The sequence below is a fragment of the Callorhinchus milii genome, unplaced genomic scaffold (genome assembly GCF_018977255.1).
Source record: "Callorhinchus milii isolate IMCB2004 unplaced genomic scaffold, IMCB_Cmil_1.0 Scaffold2, whole genome shotgun sequence".
Taxonomy (NCBI): Eukaryota; Metazoa; Chordata; class Chondrichthyes; order Chimaeriformes; family Callorhinchidae; genus Callorhinchus; species Callorhinchus milii.
The window spans coordinates 76,110,502-76,129,811 of record NW_024704743.1 but is presented as its reverse complement, the minus strand read 5'-3'; the positions used below and the strand labels follow the sequence as shown (position 1 = coordinate 76,129,811).

The 19,310-nt window shown below is 43.4% G+C and overlaps 2 protein-coding genes across 2 annotated transcripts in view; one reads left to right on the top strand and one right to left on the bottom strand.

Moving 5' to 3' along the window:
• The window catches only part of LOC103183404 (vacuolar protein sorting-associated protein 8 homolog), a 52,543-nt gene extending 48,749 nt beyond the window's left edge, over positions 1–3,794 (top strand). Inside the window, exons 40-42 of the mRNA XM_042332349.1 lie at positions 2,238–2,279; positions 2,368–2,445; positions 3,064–3,794. Of these exons, the coding sequence (XP_042188283.1) occupies positions 2,238–2,279; positions 2,368–2,445; positions 3,064–3,219 (276 nt within the window). The 3' untranslated portion in view covers positions 3,220–3,794. The remainder of the gene's footprint in view (positions 1–2,237; positions 2,280–2,367; positions 2,446–3,063) is intronic.
• A 13,309-nt stretch (positions 3,795–17,103) lies between these two features.
• LOC103183430 (probable G-protein coupled receptor 141) lies at positions 17,104–18,003 on the bottom strand. The gene has a single exon (XM_007900900.2). The coding sequence runs from the start codon at positions 18,001–18,003 to the stop codon at positions 17,104–17,106; it is 900 nt and encodes a 299-aa protein (XP_007899091.2).
• Positions 18,004–19,310: the final 1,307 nt, after the last annotated feature.

Below are 19,310 nucleotides of genomic sequence, written 5' to 3'. Positions count from 1 at the left end.
TTTAATGGAAACCACTAAAAACATTTTAAACCGTGACCTTCACTGTTCTTTGAGCAATCTGAGGGCTATGATGAACAGGGGTCTAAAACCACACCACAAAATATGTGGCATCTGCACAAAACACTACAGCGAACGCCTCAGTTTGGAGGAAGAAGTTATTCTATTCAGGTATCGATTGTATCCGAGATTCTTCGAAGCCTAATGGGGCTTTCTTGTTTGTAAGAATTTTGATCTTGTATCAACTTGAACTTGGTTGTTCACAGGAGACTGCTCATCACTTTTCTAACCTTCTCACCAAATACACGTGGACTGAACTCCAGTTGGGTTGTACGTAGTACCTTTGGCGACATGTGATTTAAAATAGGTGGGTCGGGAAATCCCATTAGCAGTGATGCCGCCAAAGCCATATATTGGGCTATGTTCAACACCAACTAGGATGTCAGATCATTAATGTCCTCTAAATTAGACCAAAACCACTGGGTGCTGCCCTTTTTTGACACCATTACAAAAGACGTTATTGCCAATATGTGGCAACAATATCTTCTGATGGAATTCTTTACCAGTACCCAGTTCTTTTTCTTTCTTTCTGTTATCACCTGACTCAGATTCATTAGAAGGCTGCTGTTATACTCGGAGTCCGATTATTTTTCAAATTTTCTTCCCACTGGCATTTGCCTTTCTGGATCTGCCCTGGCATCCACAGGTGCTGGTTAGCTTTTTGTTCCCTGCCCAAGTTGTCATTGTTCATGTTTGAACCTTGACAGTGAGAGTCACCAGCTGCTCAACTGTGGGGGTGTCATAGCAGAGCTTAACCTCTCCTCATTCACCTCCCACACATGGCACAACCAATAGAGAATCTATAGTATCAGGAACAATGTCTGATGTTCCCCAGCTGAGATTAACCCAGCATTGACCAAGCTTTGACCCAGCGAGCTCCTGGTCTGTAAGATGCAGCTTATCCACTACACCATCAGGGCTGTATCCATTCCAATTTTTAAAAGGACAGTTGCATCTCAGTTACACATCCTTTTTTTCCACTGTTTCCCCCTGAAAAAAAAATGGTTGATGGCTTGTTCATTTTCTAATATCTAAATACATTTAAAGAATTGGAAGTCTGTACGAGGAATGAGTCATCCAATATTTTAGCAATGCAATCGGTGAAGCTAGGAGACCGAATATTGAAATCAAGGGATTCAAGTCCTTAATATAGAAATTCATGGCAGTGAATGGCTGTAGAAATTGATGCCTGACTATAATTTGTGGTAACTAAGAAGGTGTCAGTAATAAAACTGTCATCTTTTATTCTAGTTGTGGCCACATATACCACTCATACTGCCTCCAGAGCAAAGATTGCTTCGGGGAGTTTGGAGCTGACCAGAACTGGCTATGTTTCAAGTGTACATCCTCTAAAAGGACAGGGAAAACAGTTAACTCGGTGAAACCTGCCTCTCAACAAATGTCTCTGCCAACCAAGGTAATCTGGGTTTCAACAGTTTCTGATTTTAGAAACAATGTGTACTCTGCAATCATCCTCATCTATTGTGAAATAACCTTACTTTAAAGACCATAGTGCCATTAAGTGGACATGCCCTTATTTTTTAAAGGAATGCTGCATGTGGCTGTACTTCCAGGTTTGCTTATGTACTCAGCTGCAGAATGTTTTGCAACTGTGGGGTTTATTGTTCTCCATGTGCACAAAGGGATAAGAGAAAGGCACAACAAGAATGACTGCTTGTGCTGTCTTCATGTCAGCCTGAACCAGTGGGAACACTCTCACCTCTGAGACCGAAGGTTGTGAGTTCAAGCCCCATGTTACGTCTTTGAATTCAAACAGTCTAGTCTGACACTCCGTTGCAGTACTGGGTTGGAAGTGTCATCCTTCAGATGAGATGTTAAACCGGGTCCTGTCTGCCCAGTCAGTTGAATATTAAAGATCCCATGGCATTACTGGAAAAGAGAAGGGAGTTTCTCCAGGTGTTCTGGCCAACAATCCCCCAGATGTGGTGCTGCTTAATAGTGATGGGCAACCCGAAGTGTTGTCAGTGTATCAGCTAGAGTGGATCACTCTGCAGAGCACAGGGCTGGTCCTCTGGATAAGCCTCTGATAAGTACCCCCCAGAGAAGGCGGAATTCGCTGATCTCTGATCCACTGGAGAATTCTTACGAATGTTTCAACAAATTTTCTAAACAAAATTGGAATGGTCTTTCAATTTTTTCTTTCAATCTGTTTTTTTCAGATTGCAACAAAGGCCACTCGGCAAACGCCAGACAAAGAAAAGGTAGGTTCATAGGAAAAATGCATGTTTCACACAATTAAAATCTTGCATTAAGATAATCACTGAACAATGTGTAACTGACCTTTTTCAGACTGAGGATGGTATATTGGATCCTAGACAGATCGCTACATTTGATCATATGAGAACAGTGTTTGAAAATCCTTCAAGAGTGAGAATCTTTGTTTTCTTATTTTTGAGCATTAAATGTTTTAAAAGTTGCATTTAAGTATTGTTTTCATTAGTTTATTTTTCATAACATAATTTGTGTGGGTGTGTGATTTTTAAAATTTTCAAAGTGGTACAAATTTTAAAAATTTTCCCTCAAATTTTGGCAAATATTTCTGCAATTTTCTATTGATCCTGGCTATCATTGCTTCATTTATAGGTGGACAGCCTTCAAAGGATAAAAACTGCCCCACATAATAATATTTTTAACTCTTAGGCTGTCAACTGCCCTGCAGAATTTCAGGGGAAGTGGGAAATAAAAACAGATCTCATCACCTGCTTCCAAAAGAATCAGTAGGATTATTATGAATAATGAACAATCCTTACATTTGGTATAGTGTCTTTCATGTAAGGGCACAGGATTTTTTAAAAAGGATATATATGAACAATATGCCTAAACCATTAAATATAGTGTTTAATAATTTAGTTAATCCTTATCATGAAGGAAATGTTATTTCACTAGAAAGATGGATTCACAGTAAGCATGCCATCAAAAGCACTGATGTATTTACTGATTGTTGTCCTCACTTGCAGTTTATTAAAGCTATAATCTCTTTAACAGCTTACCCTGCTGCTGGATCTTGCCAGACACAATGCTGCAGTTACAGACAACACCAAAATAGTCCCAGTGGAATCAATCCATTACTTTAATCAATCCAGCATCATTCGGAGCAAAAACTTCCAGCTACAGCTTGTTCCACCCCCATTAGTGGACTAATCCTGCCTCAGAAACCTAAATGTATGCATTATGCTACTGAATGACTGAAATCATGAATGTGTCATGGGTACAAGTTGAATCTTGTGCAGGAAGAAGCATTTCGATTTATAGATAGTAGTGTAAGTGGGTATCCATGTTTGGTATTTAGGTTTCAACGTTTACATGAAGAAAACTCTTGATTTTCTTGTTTTTTCTGTAATTCTGGTTTGCGATCACAACAAAAAAATCTTCCAGTATGTTACAAGCAAAGGAGTTTAAAAGCATTAACAACCAGCTGTGGTTTACTTTCGTACATTCAAAAGATTTTTCCGAACAGACATTGATGTGGCTGGTGCACTTTACTTTTAATATGGTGCACCGTGGATTTGATTTGAAATGACTAAATAAATATTTGTGGCTCACAGTTGGTTAACGTGGATTGTTCTACATGATTCAAAGCCCTATTAAAATGCTGCACAGCAAACCTTAAGCATTGCTCAGAAAGTTCAATAAACCTTAGAGGATGATACGTTTTGATTTGCACCATTTGAAGAAATTCACATTTGTTTTATTTTCTAGTTCAATGTAAAGATTCAGTGGGGACCTCTTGTTTTGTTGCAGTAATAATAATAATCCTTGCATTTGATATAGCGCTTTTCATGTCGGGAGGATGTCCCAAAAGCGCTTCACAAAACACACTGTAAAGTGAATTGACTGTACCGCGAACGCGGCAGCCAATTGCGCACAGCAATGTCCCACAAATAGTACACATCTCAATACAAATTACCTGGTGATTTTGGTTTTAAAATATTCCATATTCTAAGGTGGTAGAATTCTATACAGTGGTGTTGTGGGGTGGAAAACAAAGATTTGCTTCAACTTGTGTAGAAAGATTTAAATGTGGCAGAATTTTGTGTAAGTCGTTACTTTCCAGCTTCACTCTTTTGTTTCCCACCACTCCATATATGAACCTCTCCAATCTAGTTTCTGCCTGCCTATTGTACAGAGACTGCCTTAGTCAAAGTTACAAATAATATTCTGTCCATCTGTGACCAGTGCTGTTTCTGTCTCCTCATCCTTCTTAATCTCTCTGCTGCTTTTAACACAATCAACAACTCTATTCTTCTCCAATGCCTCTCCTCTCAGCTCCATCTTCATGGTTTGCCCTTGCCTAGTTTTGCTTTAACCTATCCCATCATCTCCACGATATATCTACAAATGGCTTATCCTCCTGCCCTTGCACTGCTATGTGCGGCTTTCCTCAGGGCTCTGTCCTTAGTCCTCTCCTCTTTAATATTTACATGCTCCTGCTCGTGATGTAATCCGCAGGCTTGGGGTTAACTTCCACATGTATGCGGATGTCACCCAACTCTATCTCTCTGCCTCCACCCTCGCCTCCAGGACCACTGCTGTCATGACTGATTGTCTTTCAGACATCAAGTCTTGGATGAGAGCCAATTTTCTCCAGTTGAACGTTGATATGACTGAGGCCTTCCTGCTTGGCTCCACTCAGTGCCTCCTCACCTCAGACGCATTACTAATCGTGGATGCACACTCCAACTAAGAGGGGCAGACTTACTAACACTTCCCTCCGGTAGCTGCGAATCATTCAGAACTTTGCAACTCATGTCCTCTCCCGCACTAAGCTTTGTGAGCCTATTACCCCCATCCTCATCCAGCTCACTGGATACCTATCCCCCAGAGGATCCTTTAAAGCCAGCCATGGTCTTGTTCCTCCCTACCTCTGCAACCTACTAAATTGCGACCTACCTCCATTTGCTGCACTTGGTGGGTGTTGGTCTGCTCCATGTGCCCCACCTTGCCCACTCCACCATCTGCAGTCAGGCCTTCAGTCTTTCTGCACCCACCCTCTGGAACGCCAGTACAGAATCCCTCCACCTCGCCCCCTTGCTTGCTTCCTTCAAGGCCAATCTCAAGACTGTCCCCTTTGACTGGGCCTTTGGTAATCTTTCCACCTCCACTCCCTTACCTTCCACCCCTCTTGACTACAAACCCCAACTTCAATGCAAACCCTCGACTGTCTAGCGCCTTGGGATGTCCTTCCAATGTGAAAGGCGCTGTATAAATGCAATTTGTTTTTGTTGTGAACGAATACATGCCCAAACATAATTTGGGCACTGGATGGTAATCAGCAGTAAGCCTTGGCTGGCTGTTTCTCTTGAACTGTTTGTGGGACATTGCTGTGTGCAATTTGCTGCCGCATTTTGCCCACAAAACATATTCAATTCGCTTTGCAATATATTCTGTGAAGCGTTTTGAGCCATCTCAAAAACATAGTTAGGCTTTATATCAAATGCAAGGATTATTATTTTATGGTTAGATAAGTGTCTGATGCACACGAAAAACAATCATAAGGTACATCCCTCCAGGGGAAGAGTGCACATTTCATCCCAGACATTTGGAAATTTCCATGTGCGGGTGGCATACATGTATGGAACTCTGGTTTGAATACTCCTATGGTGATGGGCTTCAGAATGTGTCGGACATCTTAGCTACTTTAAAAAAACAAACAGGAGATTTATCATTAGTCAGTTAGTAGAAATCAAGCAAGCATAGGTTTGAGTCCTCAGTAGGTAGAGAGTGAGTACCAAGAATTCTGTGCGAGCCTCTTAGTGAATAGCATGAATGAGCATGAAATGTATGAGAGCATTGCCACCATTCTCCTATCCACATTTCAGACCCACCTCCCTACCCACTGAGCAATGATTTCGAGCAGCAATTGCTTTCCTCTGGATACCAAGTGCATCTTTGACTCTTGTCTAATTACAATGTCTTGCTACTGGCCAGGCCAAGAGAAGCACAAACTGCGAATGAAACCTGTAACTTTCATGATTAATGTGTATCAGTTCCATGTTTGGTTGTATTCACCAGTGAAGCCATTGGAAAAGCAGGCCTGCTCAGAGGTTTATGTTTGCTCATTAAAACTGAATTATAATAATAATACTTGCATTTGATATAGTGTCTTCTAGACGTCTCAAAGCCCTTCACAGAATACATTATACAATTCACCTGCTGGTTTCACCTTGCAGCTGTTTTGAGCTGTGGTCAAGTGCCCAATTTGTTTCAATAGAGAAATATAGATATTATTCCAGTATTAATATCCTTAATTTACTTATGATTTATTTTCTAATTGATCTAATTATACAATATTTTAATAAATAGTAAATAATCCTTGTATTTAATATAGTGCCTTAGCACATCATCGAAAAATCTGTGGAGGAAGTGACCAATTATAGGATTCACAGAATTTACTGTAAATTCGAGTGAGTGGGTGTCGTATAAGCAAATATGACAATTTTCACACACAAATGTCTGAGGCAGAACCTAGCATTAATGACTCATCTGTAAGGCTGAATGACTGACAATGCAACACACCTCCGCACTGCGCTGGAGCGTCAGCCTTGACGATGAGACTAGGAGCATGAACACACAATCTTCCTTCAAGGTTCTGTCCTTGACTGGTTCAGGTCCTACCTTTCACATCGCCTCCACTTTGTTGCAGCAAACGGCTTCTCCTCCAGCCCCCGCACCATCTTGTGCGGTGTTCCTCAGAATTCTGTCCTCGGTCCCCTCCTCTTTACCCTCTACATGCTCCCCCTTGGTGACATCATCCCCAAACATCAGTAAATTTCCACATGTATGCGGATGACACCCAACTCTTATCTCTCTGCCTTCACTCTCAACTCCAGGACTACTGGCGTCCTGACCGACTACCTGTCCGACCTCAAGTCCTGGATGAGGAACATTTTTCTCCAACTCAACGTCAGCAAGACCGAGGCCCTCCTGATTGGCTCGCGCCTGCACCTCTGCACATCAGACACTGGCAACATCAGCATCCACGGCTGCATACGCAACCTCACTAAGCCAGTCAGGAACCTGGGTGTCTTGTTTGACCCTGAACTGCCCTTTCTCCCCCACATCCGCACCATGACCGGCACTGCCTACCACCACCTCCGCAACATTGCCAGACTCCACCACTGCCTCACCCCTCAGGCTGCCGAAACCCTCACCCACGTATTTGTTACATCAAGGCTCGACTACGGAAACTCCCTCCTCATCAGCCTTCCCAACTCTTCCCTTCACAAGCTGCAGATCATCCGAAACTCTGCAGCTCGTGTACTCTCGCACACCAGGCTCCGCGACCCCATCACTCCACCCTTGCCCATCTCCACTGGCTCCCCATCCCCCAGAGAATTGAGTTTAAGATCCTCGTCCTCACTTTCAAGGCCATCCATGGCCTAGCCCCCTCCTACCTCTCTGACCTGCTGACTCCTTACCAACCTGCCCGCTCCCTCCGTTCAGCGGGCTCCTCTCTGTTCCATGTCTCCCGCCCTACCATCGGTGGCTGGGCTTTCAGCCTCTCTGCCCCCACACTCTGGAACTCCATCCCACGGTCCCTTCGGCTCTCTTCCTCCCTTGCCTCCTTCAAGGCCGGTCTCAAGACTCTTCTCTTTGATCATGCCTTTGGTCTCCCTCCCACCTCTCTGCCTTCCCTCACCCCTACACCACCCCTCCCCCATGCTCGGGCCCCGACGCCTGACTGTTCAGCGCTTTGGGATGTCCCCCCGACGTGAAAGGTGCTCTCTAAATGTAATTTTGTTATTGTTGTTCCTATTCTGAGGTGAGCATTATCAACTGAGCCAGGCTGACCTTGAGGTCCATGCACCAAGATCCGTGACCCCATCACACCCACTCTAGTCCAGCTCCACTGCTTCCCATCCCTCAGAAGAGAGAGCTCAAAATCCTCGTCCTCACCTTTAAGGCCCTCCACGGCCTTGCCCTTTCCTATCTCTGGGTAAAAAATGTTCTCCTTGTCTCCTCTCTGGTCATTTTGCAAAATCATGTTGCATCGTCAAATCGTCTCAAAGCGTTTCACAGGGTTTACTGTAAAGTGTAATGACTGTATTTAGAGATGAACACTGCAGCCAATTTGTACACAAAATTTTCCATATATGGACATTAAGTCAATGAACAATTTTATCTGAGAGATTGTTGACCAGGACACTGGGAGAAACGCTTTTTTAATAGTGCCATGGGATCTTTAGCATCCACCAGAATGGGCCTCAGTTTAACATCTCAATATCAGCATGATTCAATCTAGAGATTAATTAAAATCATCAGAAGTACATTATCCATTTCAAATGATTGGGTGATTGGTTTCAGTATTTGATCCTTAAGTTTTCCATCAGATTTTAAGCGCAAAAGTGGAGCTCACATATTACATGCAACCTAGTCATGTGGTGAATACAAGCAAAAGCAAAACACAGCAGGAAATCAACATCCAAGCAGAGTTCCAGCAAGTTAATCATCCAGGTAAAAGCTGATCCAGGTAAAAGCTGCAGAATGTGCTGTTTAAAATTACAATCTGCAAATATAAATCGCACCCCCCTCTCCCATCACCACCAAGCTTGCACCAAAGGTGTGTGCATGTTACAGGGCAGCTGTATTTACAAGAAAGTGAGGCACACTTCTATCAGCAAAGCAAAATGAGATATGTGAAATGGCAGGATGGAGACAGAAGAAAATATACTTATGAGTCATTTATAAGCCAGAGTGCTGACTTTTTACTTTAACATACTCTAACATGACCCCAGCCACAGAAATATAATATTGTGGATTTTACAGAAATACTTTAGAGGCTTATTTTTGTAAAGAGCAGTCAGTAGTTGTTTCCGTTCCATTATAAGCAGAAGTTCCAGTAGTTCCAGTTTGTGGTCATCAACTTTGTCAGGCCTCAGTTAAAACAAAATATATTTATTGATAACACAGCAAATAACAAATCATGCACAATATCGTGTATTGTATCATCTTTAATATTCCTAATTAACGAAAGATGATTCCACTGAAAAAAAATTGTATTTTGTTTTTCAGAATCAAAATGTAGAGGTGTATAAAATTTTAAATGGGATTCAAAAGTAGAACAAAAGGACAAAGGTTTTACTGTAATTTCACTACAGATATCAGGAAGTTTTTCTTCACCCAGAGGTTAATTAACGACTAGAACAGATTATCAAGAAGGATATTTGAGGCCAGGACACTGGACTCGTTTACAAAAAAGCTTGCTGCTGTTATAGGAGGACAGTAGGATGGGTATTCTAGAGGGATGAGATATATTTTTTATTGGTCAGCTAGGTGTCACACATGTGGAAACCTATCAGTATGCTTACGAGTATCCAAACCAGACTGAGAATTCTATGCATCCCACAAGGATCACACAAGGAAATTCCAGAGATATTTGTTGCAATGGAATGTACACTCTCTCCCTGGAACGATGCATTGTGCTTACCTAATTTTGGAAAGCAACAAGCTCAGGTTGGCAAAAAACAAAGCTTAGGGATCCCACAGTGAATGTTAGGGGACTGCTGGAGTCTAACCAGTTAAAACCACGTAACTTGCCATTGAGAGCACTACCTGGGAAGCTTTCCCGTTGCTTGTCCAGCTAGAACCACCCTACCTGTTAGGGCTTTGGCTTGCAGGGTTAACAGAAGCTGAGTGAGAAGTGTTCCTGCCCCCAGTGACCGGTCTACACTTCCAAGCCGACCGATAAGACACCCTGTGATAAGGATGTGGTAAGAAGGGCCTTCTTCATGCAAAATGATCTTGTGAAGTGCTATGTCTGCTTTACTGTATTGCCAAATTGACCACCACTTGTTGCTGCCTATCTCTTGTTCCTCATTCTCTGGCTTCACATTTCCTCTCTATGCCTTGTTTGCATTTTAGTTTGCTCTTTTCATATCTTTCCACTTCGGTTTGGTTAAGGAGAGAATGAAAGGTACAACATGAGTGGTGGGGCAGGATGGAATGTCTTGTAGCTCAGTGGTTAGAGTACTCGCTTTGCAAGTGAGAGACTTGCAAAGCGAGTACTCTAACCACTGAGCTACAAGACATTCCATCCTGCCCCACCACTCATGTTGTACCTTTCATTCTCTCCTAAGTGGAAAGAATTGAACTCCTGCCTGGAGTTCAATTCCAGGCAGGGCAAAACCTTGAGCAAGTTTCCTTACTCCACACACCTAATAATAATCCCTCCAAAAACCCCCCCCAAAAAATAATAAAAATTGGTCATTTTCAATCTACGACTGTTTGTAGGACATTGCTGTGCGCAATTAGCTGCCGCATTCGCCCACAAATATACAGTCAATTCACTTTATAGTGTGTTCTATGAAGCGCTTTGGGACGTCCTCCCGACGTGAAAAGCGCTATATCAAATGCAAGGATTAAGGATTATTTAATGTGACCCACATAGTAACCAGAGATAAAACCAAATCCCTGAGATTCTAAATGAGCAAAAAATTAGATGGCGAAAACAGGGAGGTAGGTAGGACAGCAAAGATTAGATGTGGATAGGAAAAGCAACCAGACACAAAAATTAAATTGTTTTGATGCAGTTAGACAGGACTGTAAACTGATCAATATTTTAGCAGAATATTATTCAGGGTCAATAATATTTGGAGTAATCTTGGGAAATTGGGCAATGAGTTAGATAATACGTTGCTGTTTGCTTTGGTCAGGTTGGAGTTAACTCAAAGGATACCCCGCTTCCCTCCCTCCCTCAAGGAGAATAGTCACTAGTTGACATTCAAGAAGCCTGGATTTGAGCCCTCACTAGATGGATGCCAGGAACTCTGCAAACTGTGCTGCCCATCACAACAAAAAAGGGAAGAAAATGCATACAGTAAAACTAAATTCTTTGTATTGGTTCTCACAATGACTTCTGTGTGATTAGATTACCAGGAACATACTGGCATTCACAGAAATGTAAAACACCCTGATTTAGCACAGTACTTAATAATGCTGAGCACTGTTAATTTCCAGGAACTTGCCTGGTTCCCTTTTGAAACCCTTCTTTTTAGTGCTTGGTTCCACTTGGCCTTCTGCATGTCCCTCGTGCCCTCCATTGCACCATTGGTGGCCACGCTTTCCAGAAACTCTGGAACACTCTTCCTCTATCTCTCCATCTTGCCCCTTCCTACCCCATCTGAAGACCTTCCTATTCAACCGTACCTGTGGTCACCTTCTCCCTTCGCCAGGTTCGGCATTGTGCACCGCCACGGTCAACTGATCTGGGATGCTACCCTGTGTGAGGGGCGCTATGTAAAAACAAGTTGTTTTTGTTAGTGGTGGTGGGGTATGGGGGGAGGGGATAATTGGCCAGTGCCCACAGAGCAGAGGAAGCGAGCAGGTTGGTAATACCTATTAGGTTACAAAGGTAGGAAGGAGCAAAACCATGGAGAGCGTTAAAGGTGAGGATCAGGTCTTGAACTCGATCCTCTGGGGGATGGGGAGCTAGTGAAGCTAAGCAATAATGGGTTAAGGAGCTGGGTGCAGGAGAGGACACGAGCTGCAGAGTTCAGAATATCCTGCAGCTTATGGAGGTGAGTGTAGGGAAGTCCGGCGAGCAGGGGGTTAGCATAGTCAAGCCTGGATGTAATGAAAGCTTGGATGGAGGGTCTTGGTAGCTTGAGGGGAGAGTTAGCGGGGGAAGTGGGCAATATTCCAGAAGTGGGGTAAGGCAGAATAATAATAATCATTGTATTTGATATGGGTCATGGCACAATGTGGGGTTAAATACAATTAAGGGCCTTTAACAAGAAACAGCAAGTTAGAAATGGTCAGTAGTTTGTAGTGATTAGTAATGACAGCAGTTTTGAGGGCAGGTGGGATGGAGCCTGAGGAGTGCCGCTGGTTGACTTTGTCTGCCATCAGGGGACAGAGGAGAGGGATTTGAGTGACCAGCAGTTGGGTGGTGAGAGGGTCGAGGCATCAGGTGGTGGACTTCAAGTTGGTGATGATGGTTGAGATGGGAGCCAAGTAGTTTTGGGTGGGGGCCAGTGGTAGAAGCTGTGGCGGAAGGAATGGCTAATGTAGAAGGCATGGAAGGAAGGTGCTGAGGGACATGGGGGAGGAGGAGGGAGCCAGGCAGATGTTATCTACCTTAGATATGAAGAAGTCCAGGACCTCTTCACACTAGGCTTTAGATGTGAAGATCGAGGATGCTTGAGGGAGTATGTGGAGGAAGTAGTGGGTGATGGAGAATAGCACTTTGGGGTTATTTTAGCTTCTGGAATGGCCTGGGAATAGGAAGCAATTTTGGTCTGTGAGAGGGGGAGGGTGGTAGGTACTAAGCTGTTCGAGCCATATTTGGGGGTAAACCGTGAGGTCAGTTTGTGCAATCTGCGCTCAAGCATCTGGATTTTGGATTTAAGGGAGTGGAGGTGTCTGTTATTCCAGGGGGAGTGGATTGGTCTGGAGATAGTCCTGGACTTCAGTGGGGCAAAGAAATGGAAAGCTGAGGAAAGACACTCGTTTAGTAACTGAAACCGTATAGCAGGCCATTAAGAACACTGTTTGGCAAACTTACATCAGCTGGTCCAGCTAGGCCTATTCTACCCATTAAGGCTTTGGCTCATGGAGTTAACAGGAGCTGGGTGGAAAGAGTCCCTGCCCCCATCAGCAGTGCCCTGGAGTACCGCAGACTTGCCTGACTCAGAAACCGCACTACCGAGACCACCACAGAAGGTCGACTCAACTCGGACATTCCTTTGCCAAACACATCATTTTTGGAGCCAGCTCACCTCTGAAGAGACCTTTTTATTTTTAGTAAAAGGGAGAAAAATACAATATTTAAGAATGGGTTCCAAATGTGTATGGGATGTTTAATCGAATCTGTTATAAAACAATGGCTAAAAACTGGCTGCTAGTGTGAATCTCTTCCCAACATCATAATGGTTGGGCCCAAATTTTTGCCACTACCATTCTAGGTTTCGATTGTGGAATGCAGTACTTCAGCGGAGTTTCATGCCAAAACAGCTCAAAACAGCTCAGATGAATCAAAACAGGACACGTGGCCCAACCAGTCCGTGCGAGTATTTGTATTCCACATGAGTCTTCATCCATACCTTACTCCCTCCCATACCCTTACATTTTTTCTCCCTCATGTGAAGGTCTAACATACTCTTGAATATCTCTATACTTTTCACATGCTAAATAATGTTAATGGGTGCAATGCACAAAGGCAGATAGGGGGATATGTAATGTTTTTATATTCCAGAGTACTGAGGAATCATAGAATCATAGAAATGTACAGCACAGAAGCCCATTGTGTCTGTACTGGCTCTTTGAAGAGCAATCCTTTCAGTCCCATTTACCTGTTATTTCCCCATACCCCTGCAGTTTACTCTTTTTTAGCTATTTATCTGCTCTTTTTTGAAGGCTAATAGGGATTCTGCCTCAACTACTGGTCTCGGGATGGCATTCCATATCCTAATTCTGTGCAAGAAAAAATCTCAACTTCCCTATTTGCTAATTTCCTAAATACCTCAAATTTACATCTTCTAGTCACTGATGCACTGACCACTTCAAGTAGAAGCAGTGAATCATGGCTTCTCAAACTTAGCTTTTGCCAACTCTCGCTTAATAATTTTTTGAAATAGGTGAGCAGGGCGCATCTCTTTGTGGGGTGAGTGCACACTCCATTTCAGACAAAAGACTATTTTCTATTGCTTAAGTGGAATTCTCAATAGTTTGAATTGGTGACAAGTGTGTCAGACACTGAGACAAAAAAAAATACTGCCTGGTAGCCATCTCCACAGGGTGAGCCTTCTGTCTGAATGAGTATGTTTGTAAGCGTTGATAATCCTGTGAGCTGTCCACTCCATTCGATGCTTCATACTACTGTTTCCTAATTACTTGTTTTGGTGTTTGAACTTCAAACTGCTTGGAGAAGAATTGTGACATGTTGATATTTGATAATTGGGCAAATAACCAGTAGTCAAAAGCCAGATACCCAACCCCATAGATCTGACTTGATGAACATTACATTTGCAAATGGTATCTGGGGACATCTGTGAAAATCCCAGCCAGAGAAGATTTTGGGGGTTCCATGTGTATATATTGTGTGATGTATTTTCCGTGTTTGTTGCATAGAAATGGGGATAATTGTGACAATGTATATATTCTCAATGAATATGTATTTGGCTTAAAAAAATCTTGAGACTTGCATTTATATAAGTGCCCCTCACACAGGGCACTTGACAGTGGCAGACCACGACGTTGAGCCAGCCGGAGGGAGGTGGTGATACAATAGAATGGTCTTCAGGCATGACCTGAAGATGGGGAAGGAAGGGTCAAGGCGGAGAGATACAGGAAGAGTGTTCCAGAGTTTCGGGCCTAGTAGCTGAATGCGCGGCCACCACTGATAGAATGGAGGGCACGAGAGACATGCAAAAGACCAGAGCCAATCAAACAGAGGTAGTGGGTTGGGGAGTAAGCAGGTTGGAGAAGTAAGGAGGTGCCAGGGCATGAAGGGGCTTGAAAACAAGAGTGAGGATCTTGAAATCAATCCATTCGGCAATAGGGAGCCAGTGGAGCCTGGCTAGAATTGGTGTAATGGGGGTATGGAGTTTAGTAAGGGTGAGTATGTGGAGTTTTGGATCAGCTGGATCCTGTGCATGGTGGAGCTGAGAAGACCGTCAAAGAGGGCATTTGAGAAATTGAGTCAGGAGGTGACAAACGCTTGGAGTGTTTCGACTGCACCTGCAGTAAGGTACGGTCGGAGGCAGGCAATGTGGCAGAGGTGGAGGGAGGTGGTCCTGGTCAGGAACCAACTGTGGATCAAACCTGATGCCTAGGTTGCGCACTGGTTCAATAATTCTGAAGGATAGGCCGGGGAGGTTGAGGAGGTCAGGGCTGCAGGATAGAATATGTTGACATGAGCCAATGAATATGGCTTCCATCTTGTCAACATTTAGTCGTAGGAAGTTTTTGCTCATCCAGGCCCTGATGTCTGCCAGACAAGCTGAGAGACCATCGGCGGACCTGGAGTCACAACTGGAGGAGGACTAATAGATTTGTGTGTCATCCACATACATGTGGAAGTTTACCCCATATCTGCAGATGACATCACCAAGAGGGAGCATATGGATGAGGAAGAGGAGGGGAATGGAGCTCTGGGGTATACCACAGGTGACCGGGTGGAGGTGGGAGAAGAAACAGTTTGAAAAGACAAACTGAAGACAGTTTGTTAGGTAGGACTTGAACTAGGCTAGTGCAGTCCCACTGAGATGGATGAGGGAGGAGAGGCGGTGTCAAACCTGGTGGAAAAGTCCAGGAGGATGAGGAGGCAGAGGGGTCCCTGGTCACAGAGAGAGAGGATGTTGTTTGTGACCTTCACAAGTGCCATCCCCATGGACAGGGCGAAAACAAGACTGGAGGGGCTCGAGGAGGGAGTGGAGGGAGAGGTGAGAACAAAGCTGGTTAGCGACAATTCATTCCAGAGATTTGGCAAGGAAGGGCAGGTTGGAAATGGGTCGGTAATTTGTAAGGTTGTCGGGGTCAAGGGTGCTTATTTTGAGGAGGGGAGTGATGACCCTGGTTTTAAGGGGGATTAGAACAGAACCTGAGGAGAGCAACTGGTTGACTGTGTCGGCCAGCAGGGTTGAGAGGAGTGGGAGTTGGGAGACTAGCAATTGTGTGGAGAGGAGAGGTGGGAGTAATTGGTGCATTGAAGTGCAGGGAGAGATGAGTGGTAGGGACCATGGTAGAAGGAGGGGATGGTGTAACATCTAATGAAGGCACATTTACGCATCAATTCAATTCAAAACCTTTATTTTGAATAAACTAGCGAATGAACTATCTCTCTGTCTCCTTCGTCCCACTATGGAACAGTCATTGCCCACACAGATTGACTATATATTGAGGGTGTGCACTAAGCTATTCACCAGTGACACGACAAGTATTACAAGCTTTTACTTTAAAGCAAACCAATGAAAAAACACGCCATACCAGTTTGGTGTCCACTTGTATGAAAATGGATTAAACTAGTGGGAGAAACCTTATGCCCTAGTTTTGATTGACTAGTATTGTCCATCGCTCCAAGTAAAACATCAACAACAACAAGATTCCATTTATTGAGCGCCTTTCACGTCGGGAGGACGTCCCAAGGCGCTGTACAGTTGGGTCAGGACCGGAGCAGGGGGGAAATGGTCAGGGTGAGGGGAGGGAAGGGAGGGGGCGAGGAGGGGGTAGAGAGTCGAGAGGGGAGCTGAAGGCACGGTCAAAGAGAAAGGTCTTGAGATCGGCCTTGAAGGAGGAAAGGGAGGAGGCGGCGAAGGCACTGGGGGATAGAGTTCCAGAGCCTAGGGGCTGAGAGGCTGAAGGCCCGGCCACCACTACTAGGGCGGTTGGGGCGGGGGATGTGGAGCAGACCGGAGCCAGAGGAACGGAGGGTACGGGCGGGTAGGTAGGGGGATAGTAGGTAGGAGGGAGCGAGGCCGTGAATGGCCTTGTAGGTGAGGGTGAGGATCTTGAATTCGATCCTCTGGGGGATGGGGAGCCAGTGGAGGCGAACGAGGGTGGGAGTGATGTGGTCCTGGTGCGGGACAGTACACGAGCTGCAGAGTTCTGAATGACCTGCAGCTTGTGGAGGGAGGTGCCGGGAAGGCCGGCGAGGAGAGAGTTCCCATAGTCCAGCCTTGAGGTGATAAAGTGTCCATGGGGGGGGTGGGGGGTCCTTGGGCAAGTTTCCTTACTCCACACACCTGATAATAATCCCTCGAGAAAAAAACCCAATAATAAATTGGTCACTTCAATCCATGACTGTTTGTGGGACACTGCTGTGCGCAATTGGCTGCCATGTTTTGCCCACAAATATATCGTCAATTCACTTTACAGTATATTCTGTGAAGCACTTTGAGACGTCTAGAAGACATGAAAAGCACTATATCAAATGCAAGGATTATTATAATTATCATTATTATCAACATTCACAGCCTTTACTGAAACCAATATTCCACTTCACAGGACTGTTATTTTTCTAGTTATCAGTTCATCAATGCTACATTAAGAAATGGCACTTGCTGGTGATTGAAATTCTATTGTAAGTTTTCAATGAGAAGCCACAAGGAGTACAAGTGCATCAAAACAGCACAATGCACTCAATGCTAGAAAGACTTCATTTATGACATGTAAAACTGATGAACAACATTTAATTTGGTTTATGTAAAGTATCCTGAATCCAAGAAATGGAACAAACCATATCATAATCAGCACAAAGAACAATGTCTTCATCTGAGCTCCAAACTGATGTTGTTTACGTAGAGTACCTTGATGTTGGATTGTCAATTTTATCAGCACACCCGTCTGGATGACAAGTAAAACACCAAATACTCCTAACACCACAATAACACAAAGATAATTTTGGATCTTGTTATGTGCTTTGTAAGGGTTATTGTGCACCAGAAAGCACCTTGTTGTATTATTTTGTGTTGAATTATCGTAATTTGATTGAAATGATGAGAAAACGCCCATGAGCACCAGGAACCATATAACCAGGCTAACTGCACTGGCGTGCCATGGCTGGTAAAACTGCACTGTTTTCTTTTCGTTAAAAAAGCTGATCATTCTGATCACCACAATGATCACGTAGAACACAAAGGACAGGTACATATGAGCGTGGATCGTTGCATCCACCAGTTTACAAAAGATTAAGCCAAACTTCCATTCACCAAGGCCATAATAGGAGATGCGGAATGGCACAGTTACGAGAAAAATCACGTGTATAAATATGAGGTTGACCATGGCAGTGGACGTCACAGATTTTCGGTAATTTTTTATTTTCCATGTTATGACGATGGCTCCTATAGTACCTCCTACTAACACGATGCTGTAGAATGTTATTAATGCTGGTCTGTAACCAGTTCCATTCAGATCACAGGTTGTGTTCCATTGAGTAACTGATCCATTGGAAGTGCAATTACTGCTGAAAGGTGCTTTGGTATTATTCATTGTTGAAATGGTCACGAACTGCCACAAAACCTTCAGGAAAGGAATAGTATTAAAAAGGTCATTGTCAAGGTCCAGAACATTTCGAAGAAACATTTAATGACTAATATTATATGGGGCAAATGTTGACTAGGACACTGGGAGAAACTCACTTCTGTTTTCCAGAAGTGCCATGGGATATTTAACCTGAACAGGCAAACGGGACTGTAGTTTAAAATCTCGTCCAAAGAACGGCATCATATCTCTACAGCTCAGACAGTCCTACTCTGGAGTGTCAACCTAGAAAGTGAATTTAAAGTCTGACATTTGGCCTGAATCCACAACCTTCTAATTAAGAGATGAGTGTGTTACCAAGTGAGCTTTTTTTTTGCAGCGTTTTTAAAAGAAATTTCTTAATTAAGAGATCTGTAAAGAGTTACTAACTTTCAAAAAAGTGAAATAAATTGCAGATTCTGTATATACTGTAGATTGAAAATAAGCTGATATGGTTAATGTCTGCCAAACCTTCAGGAAAAGAATAGTTTTTAAATAAGGTAATTGTCAAACTCCAGTACATTTCAAAGATGTAAAACATATTGTAGATTGATGATGAGCTAATTTGAACTATTATTTTGCTTCAAATTAAGAAATATATGTCTCGAATGAGGGAATGTCACTCAGTGTATTTCTGGAGTTAGGTTCCAATTGCCATATTGATTTTCCCTTTTGCATTTCTGTACAGTGAAGGATTTGCACCTGAGCTGGGTACTGGGATCAGGAAGGTGGAGAGCACAGAGGGTGGGGGTGGGAAGATGACTGAAGGCATGATCTAAGAGGAAGGTCTGGACACGGGTCGTTAAATAAGTAAGGGAAGGGGAGAGAGCTGGGGGCTCCAGGATGAATCACACACCCTGGAAACTGGCAATTCTATAAAGCTAAAAGCAAACAACAAATTCAAAGCATACCTGAGCTCAGTCATCAAAAAGAAAGAGGTTACATACTATATGTGTGCAGGAGGTAACAAAACTGAACTCTGAATCTTGGAATCAGAATGATTAACCACAGAGCAACTGATAACCAAGAAATAAAATACAACTAACCTGCAGTCATCTCCAAGCAGCAGTGATGTGTTCCATGTTATCTTTCTTTTTAAAAAAGATTACTGTGTTCAAAGCAATATCAATCTTTATTGTAGATTCTAAATGTATGAAAGCAGAAGAATGGTCCAGCGTCTTACCATTTGTACTGTAAAGGATGGAAGTAATCTGAACTTCTGATTTTGTTTTGAGTACACTAAAACATTCTCTAGGCACTAGATCAGTACTTCCTAA

What these genes read in the sequence shown, in the direction of transcription:
- LOC103183430 (XM_007900900.2), bottom strand. Translation starts at nt 18,003, where the DNA reads ATGAATAATACCAAAGCACCTTTCAGCAGTAATTGCACTTCCAATGGA.